The sequence below is a fragment of the Choloepus didactylus genome, chromosome 2 (assembly GCF_015220235.1).
Source record: "Choloepus didactylus isolate mChoDid1 chromosome 2, mChoDid1.pri, whole genome shotgun sequence".
NCBI classification, from domain to species: Eukaryota; Metazoa; Chordata; class Mammalia; order Pilosa; family Megalonychidae; genus Choloepus; species Choloepus didactylus.
The window spans coordinates 91997093-92017046 of NC_051308.1; the positions used below are offsets into that span (position 1 = coordinate 91997093).

The window sequence follows — 19954 nt, forward strand, 5'->3', positions numbered from 1 at the left end:
CCATACTGCATCAAATATAAGACACTATTGATTTTAATATGCACTGTAACTTCATGTACTGTTAAGAAATAATACTGTCAATTAAACTGTGACACATATCAAGATGCCATTGAGTGCAATATATGTTCTCATTTTAGAAATACTAAATGTGAATAAAGTTAAGTGTTAGAAATAAGATATGTTCACAAGTGATGTGATTTAATTCTTATCATCTACCTATGAAAAATGTGTTGCTATTTCAGTTTTACAGATGAAGAAACTGAAATTCAGAGAGTTTAAATAAGTTGCCTAAGGTCACATAGCAATAAGTTGAACCTCAACTCTTCTGACTCAGTCGACTACTCTTCCGATTACCCTATTATCCCACTTTGATTGAGTGCTTAGAAAAGACAATTTTTGTTTAAGCATCATTATGTTAGAATGGTTTACAGTAGTAAGTCAATTAACTTGAGCCTAGAAAAATAAGCCAATTTGGATTTTTTAGTTTCACCTTTAAATAAGAAAGCTAATACCTATCCAGAGTCACTGTGTATCTATCAGAAAGGCCAAAGACACGTATATTTAATTTTTACAAATTCAGACAGACAACAGAACACCTATAAGGTGCTCAGAATTCCTGAGTTATAGTTAAATGTGTACCTCAGAGATGACAAGACTCTAAACAGTTTCATCTTTTAAAAGTACCAACACATGTAAACAATAATACTAATTAAAAAATTCAATTAAATCACAGCTTCATTTTTAGTGAAATACAAAGTGTTCCTGGCATGTATTTTGTAAACCAAGAGTTTTTCAAATGTGGAAGTAATCTAATATACAAGATGTGTTCAGGGAAACTTGTGGTGGTGTATCTCGTTTATGTGTGATAATTGTGGAAGGTAAATTTGGCTAGATAACTTGGGGCCAGATGTGAAGTCCTTGAATGCCAAGGAACAGTGTTTGAACTTTATCCACTTGGCAATGGGGAGCTTTGGAAGGTTTTTAAGCAAGTGAAACAATAAAAGAGAGTTTTTAGGAAAATTAATCTGGCCGTGATTGAAAAAGAATTCACAAGTATAGCAGTGGAGATAGCCAGTTAGAAGGCTGTTATATGTAATTCATGAAATGGTGATTTAATTTGGCAAGGTGTCATGGATGAGAAAGGATAGGTCCACATAAATGACATTATATGGGGAATATCAATTAGACTTAGTGCTGTTTAGATGTGAAGGGCAAGGTAGAGGGAACAATCAAAGACTCCCCAAACATTAAGGTTTGGGTAAGTGGGAGAACACACAATCAAAAGTCAAGAAAGACAGAGTTAGAGCAAAGACAGTAAGTTTGGCTTGAGGAACATTTCATTTCCCTCCCTGAACATTGATTCACTTGTAAACAAACTTGCAGGTACCCAAGAGTCATCTATATTTGCACAAATCTTCCATTGTTGGGTGTGTGTATGTGCCTGGAAAGATGGTGCAACTTGAAACTCAAACACCAGATAGTTTTCCTGGCAATGACCATCAACTGGGTTAACCTCTTTTGAAGCCTTACATCTTACTGGAGTATCGCTTAGAATCTGTTAAACACAATTTAAAAGAAGATCCTTCCAAGAATAGATTTAAAGCAGATCTGAATTAAGAAGCGACTGTCAAACAAACCACAAAATAAAATAATAAGGGCCTGTTTTAGCATCTGATTAAAGATCTGCCTTGAATCAACTCTTCCACATCAAAATGCAACATACTAAAATTTTCCGACTTTCCAAAAGAATTTGGCAATGTTCTGAAATAATATGAGCATTATTAGCTTGAGAAAAATGGCAATATAGTACAGTGGTTTAAAAGCATGGGCTTTGGAATCAGACAGCTTTGGATTTGAGTCCTAGCTCTAACACACTGATTATTCTTGGGTAGATAATCTCTTTGAGCCTCGATTCCTCATCTGTAACATGGGGATAATAGTAGTAGCTACCTCAAGAACTGTCATGAGGATTATGTGAAATAATTGTTATAAATTCCCTAGCTTGATGCCTAGCATATATTAAGTGCTTAATTTAAAAAGTTATCATTTTTGGAGTACGTAGGCTAACTTGGCATTAGGTATGTAGAGGCAAGAGAACAAATAGAAAGCTATTGCAATTAATGCAGGCATCAAGTGACACATTTAAAAACAGCATAAGTTAACGTTTTATAATTCATTTAAGCAACATTTTAGAAAGGTCCTTCTCTTCTCTTACTGCTTAGCTTAGCTTTGTGAGGCTACAGCTGGAGTTTGGAACAAAGGTAAGGGGGACTTCTGGGATTTTCCAGACACTTCAGGGACTTTCTGAGCAGTTTGTATGTTAATGTTACAAATATTTAATCAAGGATACTGCAAAATCAGAGGCCAAATGGATCCCTTTTAGACGATAGCATTTAAAACCTACCTCACAGAACACAACATAAACTAACTATATTTGGATGTGAGATTTGAAATAATATTTATGCTTTTAATTATAACACCTTATACCTATACATTTTTGAATGGCTCGCAAACATTCTTGCACACAAAATCTCCTTCCAGCTCAAACTCTACAGGCTAGATAAACAGGCATTACTGTACCATGTCGTTCAGCTCAGTGTAAAGGAATGTGAGGTCATTAAAAATGTTCCACATGTTTTTCTCTCTCACTTTAACCCTTCTCTAGCAATCTGTAATATGTTTGGCTTTTAAGCCTTCTTTGTCCATGTTAAGCCTTCACAAAAAGAAGAGACATTTCTAGGGTTTTCACAGAGTTCGCTTACCAAGGAGAACATTTTCTTAAAATCCCTTTGTTTCTAGACCGGAGGGCTGCGTATGGAACACAGTGCTCTCAGACACTAACAAGAATACATACATAAAAATTTAATTGAAAAGTTTAATTTTGCTTAGTTTTGGAGTGGGGATTGGTTAGAATTTTGTGATTCCTTGAGATCTTATAGTCCTCTTATATCTTCCTAACCCACCTTTCCTTTTTCCAGGGATATAGTTTTTGAAAGGACCGATGTGTTTTCCTTCTTTAAAAAGTAACATCCTTTGATTTTCTCAAACATAATATTGAGCAAAAAATGTTAGACACAAAGAAGCACATACTGTCTGATCCCAAAGTTCAAAAAACAGGCAAAACTAATGCACAGTGTGAGAAATTAGGAGTGTTATCTTTAGTTGGGGGTGGGGAAGTATGACTGGGAGAGGGCAAGAGTGGGGTTTTGGGGTCTCGGTAATGATCTGTTTCTTGAGCAGGATACTGGTTATATGAATGTGTTCACTTTGTGAAAGTGCATCAAGTTATACACTTTTCTGTATGTGTTTTAAATGTCAATTAAGGTGTTTTTTGTTTTTTTAAATAACATCCTTAACAAATGTTTCTCCCCTGAAAATCCAAGTATAAATTCATGACCCATGGAAGTAAGTCAATGCTGTGGTTTTTAAGATGTCCTTTTCCCCTCAAATAATGAACATTTAAAATAGCACTTTACTTCATATACATTAAAGTTACAGTAAGTTTTGAAACGAGGGCACAAATTACTAATTTTCCATCAAAGTGCCAATGGCCAAGACAGTGAACGTGGTCCTCCCCCGGGGCAGGAGCACAGGCTGCAGCACACACCCCAAAGTGAAATGCCTGTAAGTTTCCTACTTGGTCTTTAACAATTTTCATAAAAACTTTTATACTCTACTTTGTATTATCTGGGTTTGCTTTAATATGAGAAACAATGTTTTAAATTACCTACCTGTTAAAATAGTTTTCTCCTCCTCCTTTCCTCCCCATTAAGTCTTCAAGCAAAATTCACCCTCTGGGAAGATGCCCCATCTATATTCTGTAGGGAAGGTGCCCCCTAATTTGAGAAGGCTGACTTATAGTTTTCCTAACCCTTCCATACCCCTTATTTGATGTTGTGAATGAAAGAACATCAGGCTATAAGTGAGACCTGGATTTCAATCCCAAATCTGCCACCCCTCACTGTGTGATCTTGGACAAGTCATGTAACCTCCCGGAATCCCCATTTCTTCATTTATAAGAGGATAGGCCAAAAATCATGTGGTGAGGCTGATGGGTTCAAACAGAATTACGTGCCACTTTGCCACAGACAATTTTAGAATAAAGCTGGATCCCCTTCCTTGATTCTCTGATGCGAACTTCTGGTGGGGTGAGTGGTGAAGAAGAGGCCATCAAATGTGCTTGCCATGGGGTATTGTGTGTGTGTTAGCTTTAAAATCCTGAACAAAACTGCAGCTTTGACCGAAGCCTGTGCAGAACGACTGCCTGTCATAAACTTGCTATTTCTTTGTGCCGTAGTTACCTGGTATGTTTAAGTAATGAAACAGCTGCTGCATTTCAATAGACAAAGGCTTACAGTATGTCTGAGGCAGGTATTTATTGCTGGGCTTTAAACTTCCTAAACAATTCCATATGGAGACTTGAGTGGCACAACACTTAATGTAAACTTTGAAAGGAAACTGCCCACCAAATTCTGAACTTTATGAAAGCTGGCTGAACCATATCCTTTTTCAGAAGGCAGAGTAGCCATTCCGATTTCAAAGAGGAAAGGCCACAGTACAGCTTTAGACAGACCAGTAATAGAGGACCCCGTTTTAGGTATTTATTGGTTCTGGAGGAACAACTAGCATTTTCACCCAAGGCCATTTATAAAAGTAGCAGGGTTAAGTGGATGGAACTTAGAATTAGGAGACAAAGTAAGCATTCGTTTTATAGTTGTGATTCTATCATTAATTCTCTCACTTGATGATCTTTTCACTTTAAATCAAATAAAAAATCAACACATATGCATGGCACGGTGCTGGCTGTTCACTAGATTTCAATTTACTGGTATTGAACAGGACACTTCTAGAATGAACACAAGAAGCTCAGACATTCTGTACAATAAGATGCCATGAGAATATGAATACATTTTGAAAAGTATTATATATATATAGTAAAAAAGAAGATAAAATAATATTCAAAGAAAAACAGTCATTCTACATATGTAAAACTAGTTTCTGATAGATTCTAAAAGTTACATTTTAAACAAAGATAACCATAAATTCATAAGAATCCAGCATTATTTACATGACAGTTTTGTTTTCACACTCCCATTAGGCTGTTTCAAGATTTGACCCTGGAGATCAGGTCTTAATTGAGGTCTCCTTTCTCATATCTCTTAGGTGAGGTCTCTCTCAAGACAACTAGCAGAGCTTTCTCTCCAAGGATAACACCCTCTAGGTGGGGGGTTTAGGCATTTCATTAAAGCAAGCACACCAATGAGAAGTATGGAAATTATTCCTACATTTCTTTGTGTGTGTATGTGTTTTTCTTGAGAAGGCAAATTTAGGATATATTTTCAGTAGGGTTTTTTTTCCCTTTTAACTGTTTAACTTGTGTCAAGCACTCCTCACAGCTATAGACAGGAAGTGCTATTTCCTGTGCTGATGATTTAATACTGTGCAGAGCAAAGCGGCATTTGCACTGATGGCAGCACTAATGACTCTCGGTGAAACAGTGAAAAGATAAATGATACTTAATCAGGAAAATGTTTAAATAAGCAAGTGCCTGGACATACCACAGCAAAACAACCTGAATTCATTTAAGTAAAGCTAAGAGGTTAATTTAAAAAATATACGAACTATTTGTTTAGTACTTTATATTTTTCAAAATGGCTTATAGTCAGCACATTTATTATATTCTTGACATTCTGTGAGTTGGCACAGTGCTCTTTTTGTAGTTTTAGAAGTGACTGACTTCAACTCAGAGGGACTAAATGATTTGCTTCGGGTCACACGGCAGGCCACTGACAAAGTTTTAGCATACAATTCATAGTTTTCTAATTTCCAATTTATTGCTTAGCTGCTACTTACACTCCAAAGCTTTCTGCTAACCTTGTTTGAGAATACATGGGAATGTGTATGAAAATACTATTTCAACAAGATTGTTCAAATGAGTGCTTGGAGCTTCTTATTTTTAAGGAATGCATGGATCATGGACAATGAATGGACTGCCATATTTTAGAAATAAAATTTTGAATTGAATCTTGAAATATGATTAAGGGCTATTTATTGTTTTTAAGTGGACAGCCATATTAATTTCTAACAATTATGGTTCCCAGTCTCTTCATATATACTATCTTCTGGAACAAATCCCTAGGCAGGTACATTTATTATGATGAGTATTTTACAGATGGAGGAAACAGATATACAGAAGTCAAGTGGCTTGCCTAGGTCAACAGAGCCTGTAGCAGAACTAGGTTTAGAACCCAGGTTTCTCCTGAATTCTAATTTTCACTACTTTACCACCTAATTTTGATTTGTTATTAGGCAATGTTCATAACATATCAATTTAGATAACAATATGTCCTTAGGAGATAACTAGGAATAAAATGGTCGGTGTTTTGTTGCCAAGATTTAGAATAGCCTGCTATAAAAAAACCCCTTTGTAGCCTATCTTATCTAATAGATAGTTTCTCAAATAACTTGTGGTGTTATTTGTACTTTAAAAAATTAGCCAACAGAAGAACCAAACCAGAGCACAAAATTTAAATAATATACCACGATTAGAAATAACCATGAAAAGGGAGGTATTCTGTACAATATATGCCCACTGATGGCTAGTCTAGCAGGATTCTTTGAAATTTGTGGTTGTATCATCCTTACCTTAGAAAAGCAAAGTTGACTGACTTTGTATCCAAGGGGATGGAGCAAGCAACCCCTTGCCATGTTAAAATAGCAAACTATTGCATTTAGTAGATGAAAATAATCATGTTAACATATACATATATATATATATATACACACACAAAGAGAGAGAGAGACAGAGAGGGAGAGAAAGTTTGTTTTTGCATTTAATCTCAAGGTCTAGGAGGCAAGGCATCTGGCTTTATTGCTGGCCTTGCAACTAATTTATATCATGACTTTGGCCAGGTATTTTTGCTCTGCTTTATTTGAGAAAATTCACACCTTTATAGAGGAAATAGCTGACGGGGAACACTGCAATACTGTAGCTAGAACTTTTAAATTTCCATTCTGAAGTTTTCTTTCACTAATCAGGCACTTAGCACTTGGAATGGAGAATGACGAACCTGGGTAAGAGGTATTCCAACTACACAGAAAGTATCACAAAGAAACCGAAGAGAAGAGAATGTGAGAAATTAGCATAACAGGATGGGTCAGAAGTTAAAATGAGATAGTTTATAATCACTTACATTATTGATCATAAGGTGCATTATTGTTTTTGGAATTAGATCTCGGATACATTTGTTGATAATAGACATGTAGGAGTCCACGAGGTTTCGAATGGTCTCCACTTGCCTCTCCAATTGTGGGTCCATGGAAAAATTTTCTGCTTGGCCATTCTCATCATTTTCAGTCTAACAAAAAGGCAACAAAACATGAATTATCTCACATTAGATCAAAAGAAAAAAAAGACTAGACATTATCAGATGATCAACTTATGCTTTTGTGTTTTGGAGTGTATACTACTAAATGTGTTTTGGAGTGTATACTACTAAATGATAACATCTTTATCTAATCGCAAAGAGCTCAGAACCATGCAATTATTGTTTCAATATTGGCCTGCCGCATTCTAGGAAAAGCAAGTATTCCAATACTGGATGAATGTTGAGATGAACAATCAGATAAACAGTGTACCTCACAACATACCTCTAGAGAATAATCTAATCTTAAACCATTTCCAAGCAGGCCAAAGAATTGAATCCAAACATATGACACAGAAGTAAACCTCTGGGAGGAGTCTCCCAGGGATTCTATAGATTAGAAATACCCTTGGTGTTGTTCTGGAACTCCTGGGTCTGCTCTGGAATGGATCAGCATTTGGATCGGCCCAGATTCAAAACTAAATCTCTTAGGGCTGGCCTGGGGCCAAAAAGAGAGCTGTAGTGCATAATTCATTCTTCCATGCACTTGCTGGAATTTGTTATGTAAATTCATGCTTCTGTCATCACTACCAAAGGCTGGCTCCATTGCAAGAAACTTACAGTTTTAACTTCCAACTTGTTATTCTTTGAATAAAACAGAACACATCTATATACAAAGAATTTATTTGTGCAACATGAGAAAAGCATCTGTTTTCTATACTATGGGACTTGGGTTAATTAATTTTGGCTTATCCACCAGAGGCTGGGCTGGAATGGCATCTTCATCATTAAGGGCTGACCTATTGGCTTGGCATTGAAATCAATTTAGAACAAATGGTCTCCATTTCAAGTCAGGTTGAACTATCTAAGCCCCAGAACATGATACAGATATTGTTAGTGGTCTGGCTACTTTCTAGTATTTGGGAAGATTTAATTACAAGTGCAAAAAAAGGGAAATAATTTATTACTTTCCATGTGGACATGAAGTACTTTTCTTTGGAAATGCACATTCTTTGATCTGTCAGGTTTTCAATCATCCAATCAGTTCTAGGCAAAGCACTGGGCTAAACAGCTTCACTGCATCTATAAATGACAAACCTTTCCTTGAGTTAATACACATATGTGAAAGGCATATTTTCAGGCCACAAAATTAAAAATAACAAAGATAGAAATTGTTTCTAATAATTTATGGAGCCTTCTCTTTCTCCAAAATACCTTACACTTTTAAAAAACATTAAAATAATATATATGCTTACTCTAAAAAAAAACAGTCATTTTCTAATCCTGAGAGTGTGATGCTATATGTTTCAGCATAACAGAATAAGGACATTTCTGAGGAATCTTACTGCTCCTACAGCAAGACAGAGAATTGGAAGATTAAAAAATGACAGTTGTTTCTCTGACACCATTTCTTTGAAAATCATCTTTTTAGTCACTGAAAGAATTAAGTCTCAGGTAATTGTTCATTTTTATTATTAGTCTGTAATAAAGGCACAATAGGACATGGGATAAATAGGTAAAAAGCTAAGGCTACAAAGTGGTAAAATGATGGAGGGAAAATCATCATGGCAGTGAAACATGCAACCATGTTCCCAAATTTCTTTCTGGGTTATAAAAACCACTCTAAATCAGCATGTACACTTCACACTGCACCAATATTTTAGGAATCTGTGGTAAATGTAATGCCGTTTTCAGGGCATTGTATTTGAAGATGAAAACATTAGGTTCAAATTCAGGCTCTATCATGTACCAGTTGGGTCGCCAACTAATGTGTCTGAGACTCATCTTCTCATCTTTAAAATGTGGATATGCTTACCTGGAAAAATTGGGGCAACTGAATGAGATAATATATACGAAGTAAGCTAGCAGAGGGCCACGTGGGTGCTCAGTAAATGTTTCTTTCCTCCCTTCCTGAATATTCATGGAATAAGAGTTAGACAGCTGCTTGACTCTCAATTTGCATTATGAAAATTTAAGATGAAAAATTTGAACATAAAATATTTTTGATGTGAGCAATATAAAAGTGCCATATTGTGCGTGCATGTGTGTGTGTGTGTGTGTGTGTGTGTGTGTTTATAACACCTCCATGTTTTCTGCTTTCCTTTGCTGGAACCCCATCTTTCCACATACCCTTCACCTGCCCGTGAAGACCTTTTCATCTTTCAAGGATGCACCATCACCTCTCTTCTGGAAAAGCTCCTGTTAGCCGAGACCCTCTAACACTCCTCCTCCACACTTCATCTGTGTCATGGACTCAGTTTTATTATTTAACATCCAGCTTAGTTACATGTATCTCCTCCTTTTAGACTTGGCAATCTTGTTTCTTTCACCCTTCTCAGCACCTAGCATGGAGCTTGGTACACAGCAGGAGGAGTTATTAACACTAAAAAGGGTTTATCTAAATCAAAGAAGCTATCCCAGTGCATTTCAGGGTTCCCAGGAGTGGCTACTTGTTGGAGATATTGGAGAACAAGGAATCCCCAAGTTGATAAGTTGGGATTCATTACCAACTGGTAATAAAAAGGATGATAAAATAATTATGAAGTTACATAATTACACGGAACATTCTAATGCTCAACATTTTTCAAAAAATAGGGACACTTCCAGAATAACCAATAAAACAATTAGAAATTCTCTTTGGGTTTTAGAAATACTAGTAAACACATGGTCACATGCAAATCTTAACTATGTTGATACTGTGGACATCATGGGAAGTCACAGAATCCAGAATGCAAATTTGATTTTTTTTTTGGTTTGTTTTAGAAAGAAACAGGCAGTAATTTCCCTTTTTAAAGTGTCTAAGATGAATGGGAAAAAATGTACATAGATGGAATTTTTCTTTTAACTGAGTAATTGCAGAAAGTAAGTGCTCCCTTTTCTTTATCCCCTGTTCTAACTAAACTCTCTATCATGCTTTTTTTCTGTATGTATACTGTGTATGACTATGTATTTTTTCTTTGTTTAAATTACAGGATTGCAATAGGATTCTTTGCAGTCTAAGCACTGAAGTGGCAGCTGTTTATCATTATCCTCATCAAGGGAATGTAAAATAAAAATAGTAATTTGTCTCTGATCTTTGAGGCCAAAAAGAATGATCTGCAAACATTTAACCTTTTATATGCAGGTTCATTGATGCTGTTTACAAAATGTGAATAATGTTGTAGAACTCAGCTTTCTTCTGAAAAAAAAAAATACAATGGATATGCCTTCCTACTGCAATTTTTTTTCTAAATAGCTTTTCATAAATTTAATGCAATTAAGCAATCAAAAAATAACAACCCAGCATTGTAAATGTGAATTTTTTTATAAAAAATTAATATTGAAACTATCTTTCTTATGAAACTATTTGCACAGCATTTAAGAAACAGGCTGTTTTACAAAATTTTAATTAAAATACTTTCTCTTTAAGGCTTAATACTTTTAATGGGTGAGGGAATGAAATAGGAAATCAGAAATAATTCTCATCATACCTTGAAACATTCATTATGGAAGCTCTGGGCCTGACTGGGATTGTCTACTTTCCATGTGTTTTGTTTTTCACTCTTTCCTTTCCTTAAATCTCTTATTTAATTATGCCATAGGCTTATTTGAGGACCACTGAAACCATCTAAATATGGTTGGCGATTTCAACTCCTTAAAAGAGGTATAACAGAAATTCAAAGTATTTTGGCAGTAATATGTACATAAGGATACTATAGAGTGTTTGTTGCATCTATTTTCACCAATGGAGAGCAGTGGATGATAATCTACAGTTCTGCACAAATGACGTTTCCAGATAATGCTTATCCCTTTCTAAGGGCAACAATTTTTCTTTTCTATTATTGTTAAACAATTCTGTACAACCTTAAACAAAGAGTGAAAAATACTATTTAAATTTTTCTTACTGAATCATTATGAAAATACTGTAACCATGATAATGGAGCTTCAAATTTTTTGAATCCACATTATTAGGAATGTTTTCATTGAAAACCTTTCCCCACTCACAATCATCAGCTTCTCATTTGCTGAGGCTAGAAAAGCAGGCAACCCAACTTGTAAAAGACTATGTTAGAAACATGCCTCAGAAAGCCTATGAGGAAAGGATTCAGTAATAAACTACTAGGCTGTAGCCTGGCTCTTTGTGACAGGTATTTCATTAATTAATTCAATAAATATATATTTAGTGTCCAAGGAGGACTGTGAGAGACACAAAGGAGGTAAAAAAAAAATCACAGGCCTTGCTTGTGAGCTTATACTACTCCAGCAGGGAGGGTATAGATAGCTATAATAGAATGCAGAATGTGAGAAAATTCAATGAGTAGGTCAAAGAATATGTTAAATGAAATCAGGACAGGGTATATCAAGGGGAGGGTGTATTTGTTTCCCAGGTGCTAAAACAAATACCATATAATGGGTTGACTTAAACTATGGGAATTTATTGGTTCAGTTTTGACTGGCTAGGAGAATTCCAACATTGAGGTGTCAGCAAGGCGATGCTTTTACCCCAAAGACTGGTGTGATCCTTGGTCCTTGGCTCTTCTGTCACGTGGCAATGCAAATAGTAGTGTCTTCTCCTTTCTCTTCTGGGTTCTGTTGACTTACAGCTTCTGACTGCTCCCCATGGTTCTTCTTTCTGGCCTTCTCTATAAGGCCTCCAGTAATAGGATTAAGACCCATCCTGATTCAGCTGGACACCTTAACTAAAAAGAGCCTCATCAAAAGGTCCTATTTACAATGGGGTCACACCCACAGGAATAGTTTAAGATTAAAATCATGCTTTTCTGGGGTACATAACTCCAAGCCACTACAGCGGGTAGCATTTGAGATAGGTCATAAAAGTTGGGTGAGATTTCAAAGACAAAGACTGAGACTGAGAGAACATGCTCATTATTTTTTTTCCACTACTTAGCACATTCCCATACACACAGCAGGGACTTTATAAATGTTGTGGAATAAATGGGAAAAAAAATACAAAACCCAACCGAGGTCATCTTCAGTTACTGGGTTTTTGTTTGGGTTTGGGTTTTTTGTTTCGGAGGGAACCTTAGAGACTGAGCTCCACATAACTGGGATGTTGCTGTATGGTAAATGTGAATAATCTCTTGGATTCTTAGAATGGAATTCCCCAAAGTAGAGCCTCTTCTTCGCGTGGACAGAATAATAACTATCTGGATCCAGGACTGTTTTTCAATTGATATAAAGATTTTGATGACTCTGTGTTGAGGACATCTACATATTTGGACTGTGATTGCAGTCAAATGCTGGGAGGCAAACAGAACATAAATTTTGTTCCTCCAATCTGCAAGGAACATCCACAATACAGGAGAAAACACTGAGCATTCTCTGATCCAGGTAAACCTGGATCAGGACTACGTTAACAGGCAGGACCAAATTTTGTGTGCTTACTTTTCATTTTTATTCCTCCTTGCCTCTTCTCCTTTACCTATTTTTCTTTTTTTTTTAATTCTCCCAATTGCTTTTGGCCTCTTTTTGTCTCTAAATAGCATCAGAATAAACCATTTGACTCTATGTTTTCAAAAATCCATCTCTTCCTTGCATCACCTATGCTATTGTCTGTGTTGGCTTCATTCTCAGGCCGGTTCTATCTCTCTTCATTCTTAGGCAGGCTTGCCTCCAGGCTTACTTCTTAATAAGGTTTCTTTCATTCCTAGCTGAAAGGGAGTTCCTGTTTCCTAGAGGTTCTGACAAGCATGTGTTGATTGGCTTTGCTTTGGTCACATGTCATTCCTGTCATCGCAGAGGCCAGAGAGCTTTGGAGCACAGAGTGACTTCACTGGACCTGACAGTCCCACTCCAACCACCAGGACTGAGGGGGTGGGGGAGAGCAGATATCTAAATTTATATTTGATCTAGAAACAGAAGATGGATAGCAACAGAAGGAATGAAGATGGATTATTTTTTTTTTCTTTTAGATTTGATCTCAGTATTTTTCCCTTGCAATTTTATTGAGATATAGTAACATACCATATAAGCATCCAAAGTATATAATCAATTGTTCACAGTATCATCATATAGTTGTGCATTCATCACCACAACCAAGTTTTGAACATTTTCATTACTCCCTCCAAAAATAAAAATAAAAATAAAGGCAAAAAAGAACACCCAAAACAACCCATTCCCCCATTCCCCCATTATTTATGTACTTTTTTGTCCCCATTTTTCTACTCATCTGTTCATACACTGGACAAAGGGAGCGTGAGCTGCAAAGTTTTCTAGAATCACATGATCACACCATATAAACAAGAAACAAGGCTACTGGGTTGCAGTTCAACAGTTCCAGGTATTAGAAGATGGATTATTTTTTGACTCACCTAGCTTTCCCTCTTAAAGAGTGCTTTGAAATAAAGTAAATCAGTAGGGTGGGACCAGTGTAACTCCCCATCACAGTTCTCCCTGATAACCTGCTTCCCTTAATTCCTGAGCACATAGACTCCATGGGCCATGTTAATCCTAAATTACATAGGTTTTATAATCTACAGAGGGACTGTTTTTATGTCCACCCTCATTTTATCTATTCCTAACTTCCAGAGATTTTCTGTTTGGAAATACTCCAGGTCCTGCATTGCTAGTCCAAAGAAATAGTTGTTTTTTTTTTTTTTTTTTCCCATCACCAAAATGAAACTTAAGAAAATTTTTATCAGTTGATTCTAATTTCAGTTCTTTTTAGGAAAATAATTTTCTACACTACAAAGTTGAATTTAAACAAACATAGTTATTTCTTCCAATAGTCAACACTTGAAAAGTAATATTAGTTCTTTGAAAATTACTAACATTATCTAAAACCAAGAATGGTGGTGAGAGGAGTAGTTATTTTTAAAGAAACTATTTAAATTGTTCTGTATAGACCATTTGTTGTTTGCCTTAAAGGTTGTTATTATATGGTAAGCAAACTCAGTATATAAAGATAGAGATTTTCCAAATATAAGTATCAACATTTTAGAAAGAATTCTCAGTAATACAGTTTAAATAGTAATATTCAATAACATATTTAAAGTATCTAATATATGAATTTTTCATATTATGAACTTATCTGTTATATAAAGCAAAACAGCTCTCTAGATTGATTCAATGTCACCTTCATTGAACAGTTTCCAACTTGTGGCCTGCCCTACATAACTCACACTTGCCAATCTGCACAGTCATGTGAGCCAATGCCTATAATAAATCTCTTAATATTTATATCTCTATGTAATACATACTCTATAAACAGGCATGGCTCATTTTATTGTGCTTCACCTTATTGCTATTTGTAGAGATTGCATTTTTACAAATTGAAGGTTTGTGGCAACCCTGCTTTGAGCAAGTCTATTGGCACCATTTTTCCAACAGAATGTGATCACCTTGTGTCTCTGTGTCACATTTTAATTAAGGTATGTACATTGTTTTTTAGACATAATTCTACTGCACACTTAACAAACTACAGTATAGTGTAAATGCAACTTTTATATGCAGTGGGAAAGTAAAAAATTCCTGTGATATGCTTTGTTAAGATACTGCAACATTTGCTTTATTGTGGTGGTCTGGGACTAAACCTGCAGGTCCCAATGGCCTTTCTAAATGACCCAGATAAAAAATACAAAAGCATTTTTAGAAAATTCAGGTTCATTTCCTTACTAGGAGAGATGAAAATAAAGCTAGAAGAAATTTGCCACGTTGGGCTGTTGTGAATTTCTTGGGTCTAATACTCAAAGACAGCATATATCTGGGGATAGGACTAGACTACATTTGACTGGGTTACCAAACAGCCAGCATGTATATGCCTCAAGGATGGAAAGTTACTCCAAATTTGCCAAAAACAGACCTTTTTTTCCGTCTTTGTAAATACTCATACCCAATTAAGAAATAAACTGAAATGTAAAGGAGCTTGTTGCAATTTAGGAAAACTTTCAGTTTTCAGAAATTCATGAAGTTGATGAAAAGTAAAATATACAGAAGAAACTGAAATTGCTGAAACTGAGAATAAGATTGATTGGGCAAAGATCTATATGCCAAGAATAATAACCATTGAGTATGGGGTTTATTCTTTTCTTGTTACTTTTCTCCATTCCTCTTTTGAAACTGAGTTGATGTCTATATGTTGTGTGTGTTTTGTCTGCTTGACATCATGGAGGATGTAAAGTATAGAAAACAAAGTTTTCTTTGCTTCACGTTAACACTGATGTTTGCCTTAGCTGTCATATTTTGTTTATTTCTCATAAAGTGGCAAAGACTAAGACAGGAAAAACTGTGTAAAGATCAGCACCATAGCAGCATTTGTAATGAAAATTAAACTATTATATGGTGAATTTAATAAAAAGGTGCAATTATTGTTTGAAAAACTATGTCATTTAAAAATTTTTAGTTCTTGGGATTGTACTAAAGTATGTGCTAATAAAATTTGTAAGTATAACTTGTGGTATAAACTTAAAAACTTTCTTCCCCTAGAACGGTTTTTAAAGTAGTTTAGGAACAGAAATCAGACAACAAGCACTAACAAACAATGATGAGTTTATTATTCAAAATAATGATTTTCTGAGAAGATCAAAATGTTCCTTTAAAGAGTAACAAGGTAAATTTAGATCAGAGATTAAATGCTAAGAAAATGTATTACTAAGTTTATTCACAATTTTCCCCAAATTTCTCTTTTTCTTAACCATGGCTTCAAAATTTTGGGAAATGCTATTTTTAGTGAGCACTATGATTTTCCCTCTGCCAATTGTTTATGTTTATTCAAATTAAAAAAGATATAATGATTTCTGAATTAAAGAGGTTTAGTTAAATGAAAAATTTGATGGAATCATTTTTTAAAATTCTCTTATCACAAGATTTCATACTACACTGGCAGCCAAATAAATCAAAAAGTGATGTGACAACATTATCCATCTAATTGAATACAATTTCTAGCAATATTTTTCATGTATAAAATATCTGGAAATATGAATATAACATAAAGGGCTTGATACTGATTTTTAAAGCGCTCATAACCAAACACACATGGTTTTAGGTAGTAAATAAAGATAGCTTCAGGCAACATCAAGGTGGTACATTTGATTAAAACTAAAAAATGATTAAAATAAATGAATGAAATAATTCTGGGTGGTAATTCTGACCATCTCAACAGAATTTTTGCCACATTTAATTATAACTTTCATAAAAATTCATATTCCATATTACTACGAAAATATATTGCACCAAGTCTGTAGAAGAATTCCTAAAACAAACATGCTACAAAGGAAACACCAGGATCAAACACATTTGCAGCATCTATCAAATGCAAGTTAAAAAAAAATCTACCTGGCTTAGGCAGATTACCCCAAATGTCCAACCCACTTTAGTTTGAGCAACAATGTTAGATTAGTAGTTTAGAGTATGAATTACATAATCAGATGACCTATATTTATATCCTGGCTCTGTCCCTAATTAACCTTGTGACATTAGTGAAGTGAAAGTTAAAAACTTAGCCTCTATAGGCCTTAATTTCTGTGTCTATTAGAGGGGATAAGAATAGCACCTTATATATTTTTTAAGGCCAGGTCAGGTATAGAAACTACATGAGATAATGCATAAAATGCACTTAGCATAGTTCCTGACATATAGTAAGTGCTCAATAAATGGTAACCAATTTTTTTTCCCTATCAAAACTCAGGCATGTTTTTTTGCTGAAATGAAAAAGCAATTCATGCCCAATTGCAAGGGTTCCCAAACAGCAAAACAATCTTGAAAAAGAACAAAGTTGTAAGACCCATACTTCCTAGTTTCAAAACTTACTACAAAGCTACAGTAATGAAAACAATGTGGTACTGGCATAAGGCTAGATAGTCCAAAGGAATAGAATTGAGAGTCCAGAAGTCAACAAATACATTTACATTCAATTGATTTTCAACAGAGTGCCAAGTAAACTCAATGAGGAAAGAAAAATCTCTTTAACATTTGATACTGGGACAACTGGATTTTCACATGCAAAAGAATGAAATTGGGTCCCTATCTCAAACCACATACAAAAACTACCTCAAAATGAATCAGCGACCTAAATATAAGAGTTAAAACCATAAAATCATGAGAAGAAAACAGGAGGAAATCTTAGATTTGGAAATGGAGTCTTAGATAAGACACCAAAAGCACAAGTAACAAAAGAAAAAAATAAATTGGATTTCATCAAAATTAAAAACTTTTGTGCACAAAAGGATATTATCAAGAAAGTGAAAAGACAACCTAGAGAATTGGAGAAAAAAGTTGCAAGTTGAATATCCGATAAGGGTTTAATATATGGAATATGTAAAAACTCCTTCAATTCAACAAAAAGACAAACAACCCAATTAAAAAATAGTCAAAGGACTTGAATAGGCATTTCTCCAAAGAAATGACAAATAAACATATGAAAAGAAGACCACTAGCCATTAGAGAAATGCAAAAGAGAACCATAATGTTAGTTTGAATCACACCAACTAGGATGGCTATTATTTTAAAAAAATGGAAAATAACTGTTGGATAGATGTGGAAAAATTGGAATTCTTGTGCATTGTTGGTGGGAATTTAAAATGGTGCAGCTGCTGTGGAAAACAGTTCGGTGGTTCCTCAGAAAGTTAAATATAGAATTACCGTACACCCAGCAATTCCACTACTAGGTATGTACCCCAAACAGGGTCTCAGATACTTGTATGCCAATATTCATAGCAGCATTATTCACAATAGCCAAAGTGTGGAAACAATTCGATTGTTGATCAACAAGCTGAATGGGAAAACAGAATGTGGAGTATACATAAAATGGACTATTATTCAGCTATATAAATAAATGAAGAATTGATATGTGCTAACAACATGGATGAGCCTTGAAACAGTACACTAAATGAAAGAAGCCAGACACAAAAGGATAAATATTATATGATTCCACTTATATGAAATATCTGGAAGAAGTAAATTCATAGAGGCAAAGTGGGTTAGAGGTTGGCAGGGGGAAGAGTAAATGGGGAGCTTGTACTCAATGGGTAGAGTTTCTGTTTGGGGTGATGAAAATGCTTTGGTAATGGACGGTGGTGATGGTAGTGTGACATTGTGAATGTAATTAATATCACTAAATTTTACGCAGAAAAATGGTCAAAGAGGCAAATGGTATGTTGGCTATATGTCACCATAACAAAATTTTTAAAAAGAATTAAAAAGAAGTTACCCATTTTTACTATTGAGATAAATGACATTACACTGATGTCTGAGTCTACAAAACTCGCAGCTATGAACTTAGATAAAAAGAAAATTCAAAGGGTCTCTTGTAGATTCTCTTTCTCAAGAGTGTTTTTCAAAACAAAGGATTATTTGTGGGTTTGTTACAACAAATGTATTCAGTTCTTCACTACCTTCCTGAGTTTGAGAAAAACTGACTTAGTTTTCAGTGGCCCCTTGAGGTTTAACATTCCAAGAAAAAGAAGGCATGTTTAAACTTAATATAGGTAGTCAGAACTTTTCAGAATGGCATGTGACTACTGAGTGTCCACTCACTACAAAAGTTCAAGCAAAGTCTGCCAGGCATGATGGAAAAAGGGAATAAAGCTGCGATAACTGAGATGGTGGGCTAGAAATGATGACTTCTGAGAATCCTTCGAAAGATTTTGTGATTCAACAATGGATTGAAAACATAGACCCATTTATTTCTTTTAGCTCTGAAATGACCAGGCAGTCAAGGAAGATATATAGACTTGCTGAACAAAGAGAAAAAAAAATAGCTTTAACCATAATATTTCTAGGAAGACAGACAAAGAAAACAATTAATGGTCAATAATTTTTAATGCCTTTTCATAAACCATCTCAGTTGATCCTGAAAACAATCTTATAGGACAAAAGTACAGGGAGGGAATATAAAATGGGTATGGAGTTAGACCTCTTGGTTCTACCACTCACTAACTCTGGGATCTTGGGCAGGTTGATTAACCTTTGTGTGCTTCAATTTCCTATCAAATAGAGTAATAGTGGTACCTATTGTTATTATTATTACTACCCCTCAAAGAGTTGTGTGGATTAAACAAATTATAGGCATACCTCATTTTATTGCATTTTGCTTTATTGCACTTCTCAGATACTGCATTTTTTACAAATTGAAGGTTTGTGGCAATTCTGCCTCAGGCAAGTCTACCGGCACCATTTTTCCAATAGGATGTACTCGCTTTGTGTCTCTGTGTCACATTTTGGTAATTCTTGTGATATTTCAAACTTTTTCATTATTAATATATCTGTTGTGGTGATCTGTGTTCGGTGATCTTTAATGTTATTATTGTGATTTGGGGTGCCACGAACCGCATGTATAGAAGACGGTGAACTTAGTCGATAAATGTTGTGTGCGTTCTGATTGCTCCACTGACCTGCCGTTCCCTGGTCTCCCTCCCTCTCCTCAGGCCTCCGCTAATCCCTGAGACACAACAAGATTGAAATTAGGCCAATGAAAGTAAGATTGCCCAGCTGTCACTTGAAATCAAAAGTTAGAAATGATTAAGCTTTGTGAGGAAGGCCTATCAAAAGACAAGATAGGCCCAAAGCTAGGCTTCTTGTGCCAAAGAGTTAGCCAAGTTGGGAAGGAGAAGGAAAAGTTCTTGAAAGAAATTAAAAGTGCTACTTCAGTGAAC

General features: G+C 35.2%; 1 protein-coding gene across 8 annotated transcripts in view; it reads right to left on the reverse strand.

Annotated features, from left to right (window-relative positions):
- The window catches only part of DNM3 (dynamin 3), a 615582-nt gene that overhangs the window by 32788 nt on the left and 562840 nt on the right, over positions 1 to 19954 (reverse strand). For all 8 annotated transcript variants that reach the window (XM_037825339.1, XM_037825338.1, XM_037825336.1 and 5 more), the window contains one exon: positions 7194 to 7358. In XM_037825339.1, the coding sequence (XP_037681267.1) occupies positions 7194 to 7358 (165 nt within the window). The remainder of the gene's footprint in view (positions 1 to 7193; positions 7359 to 19954) is intronic.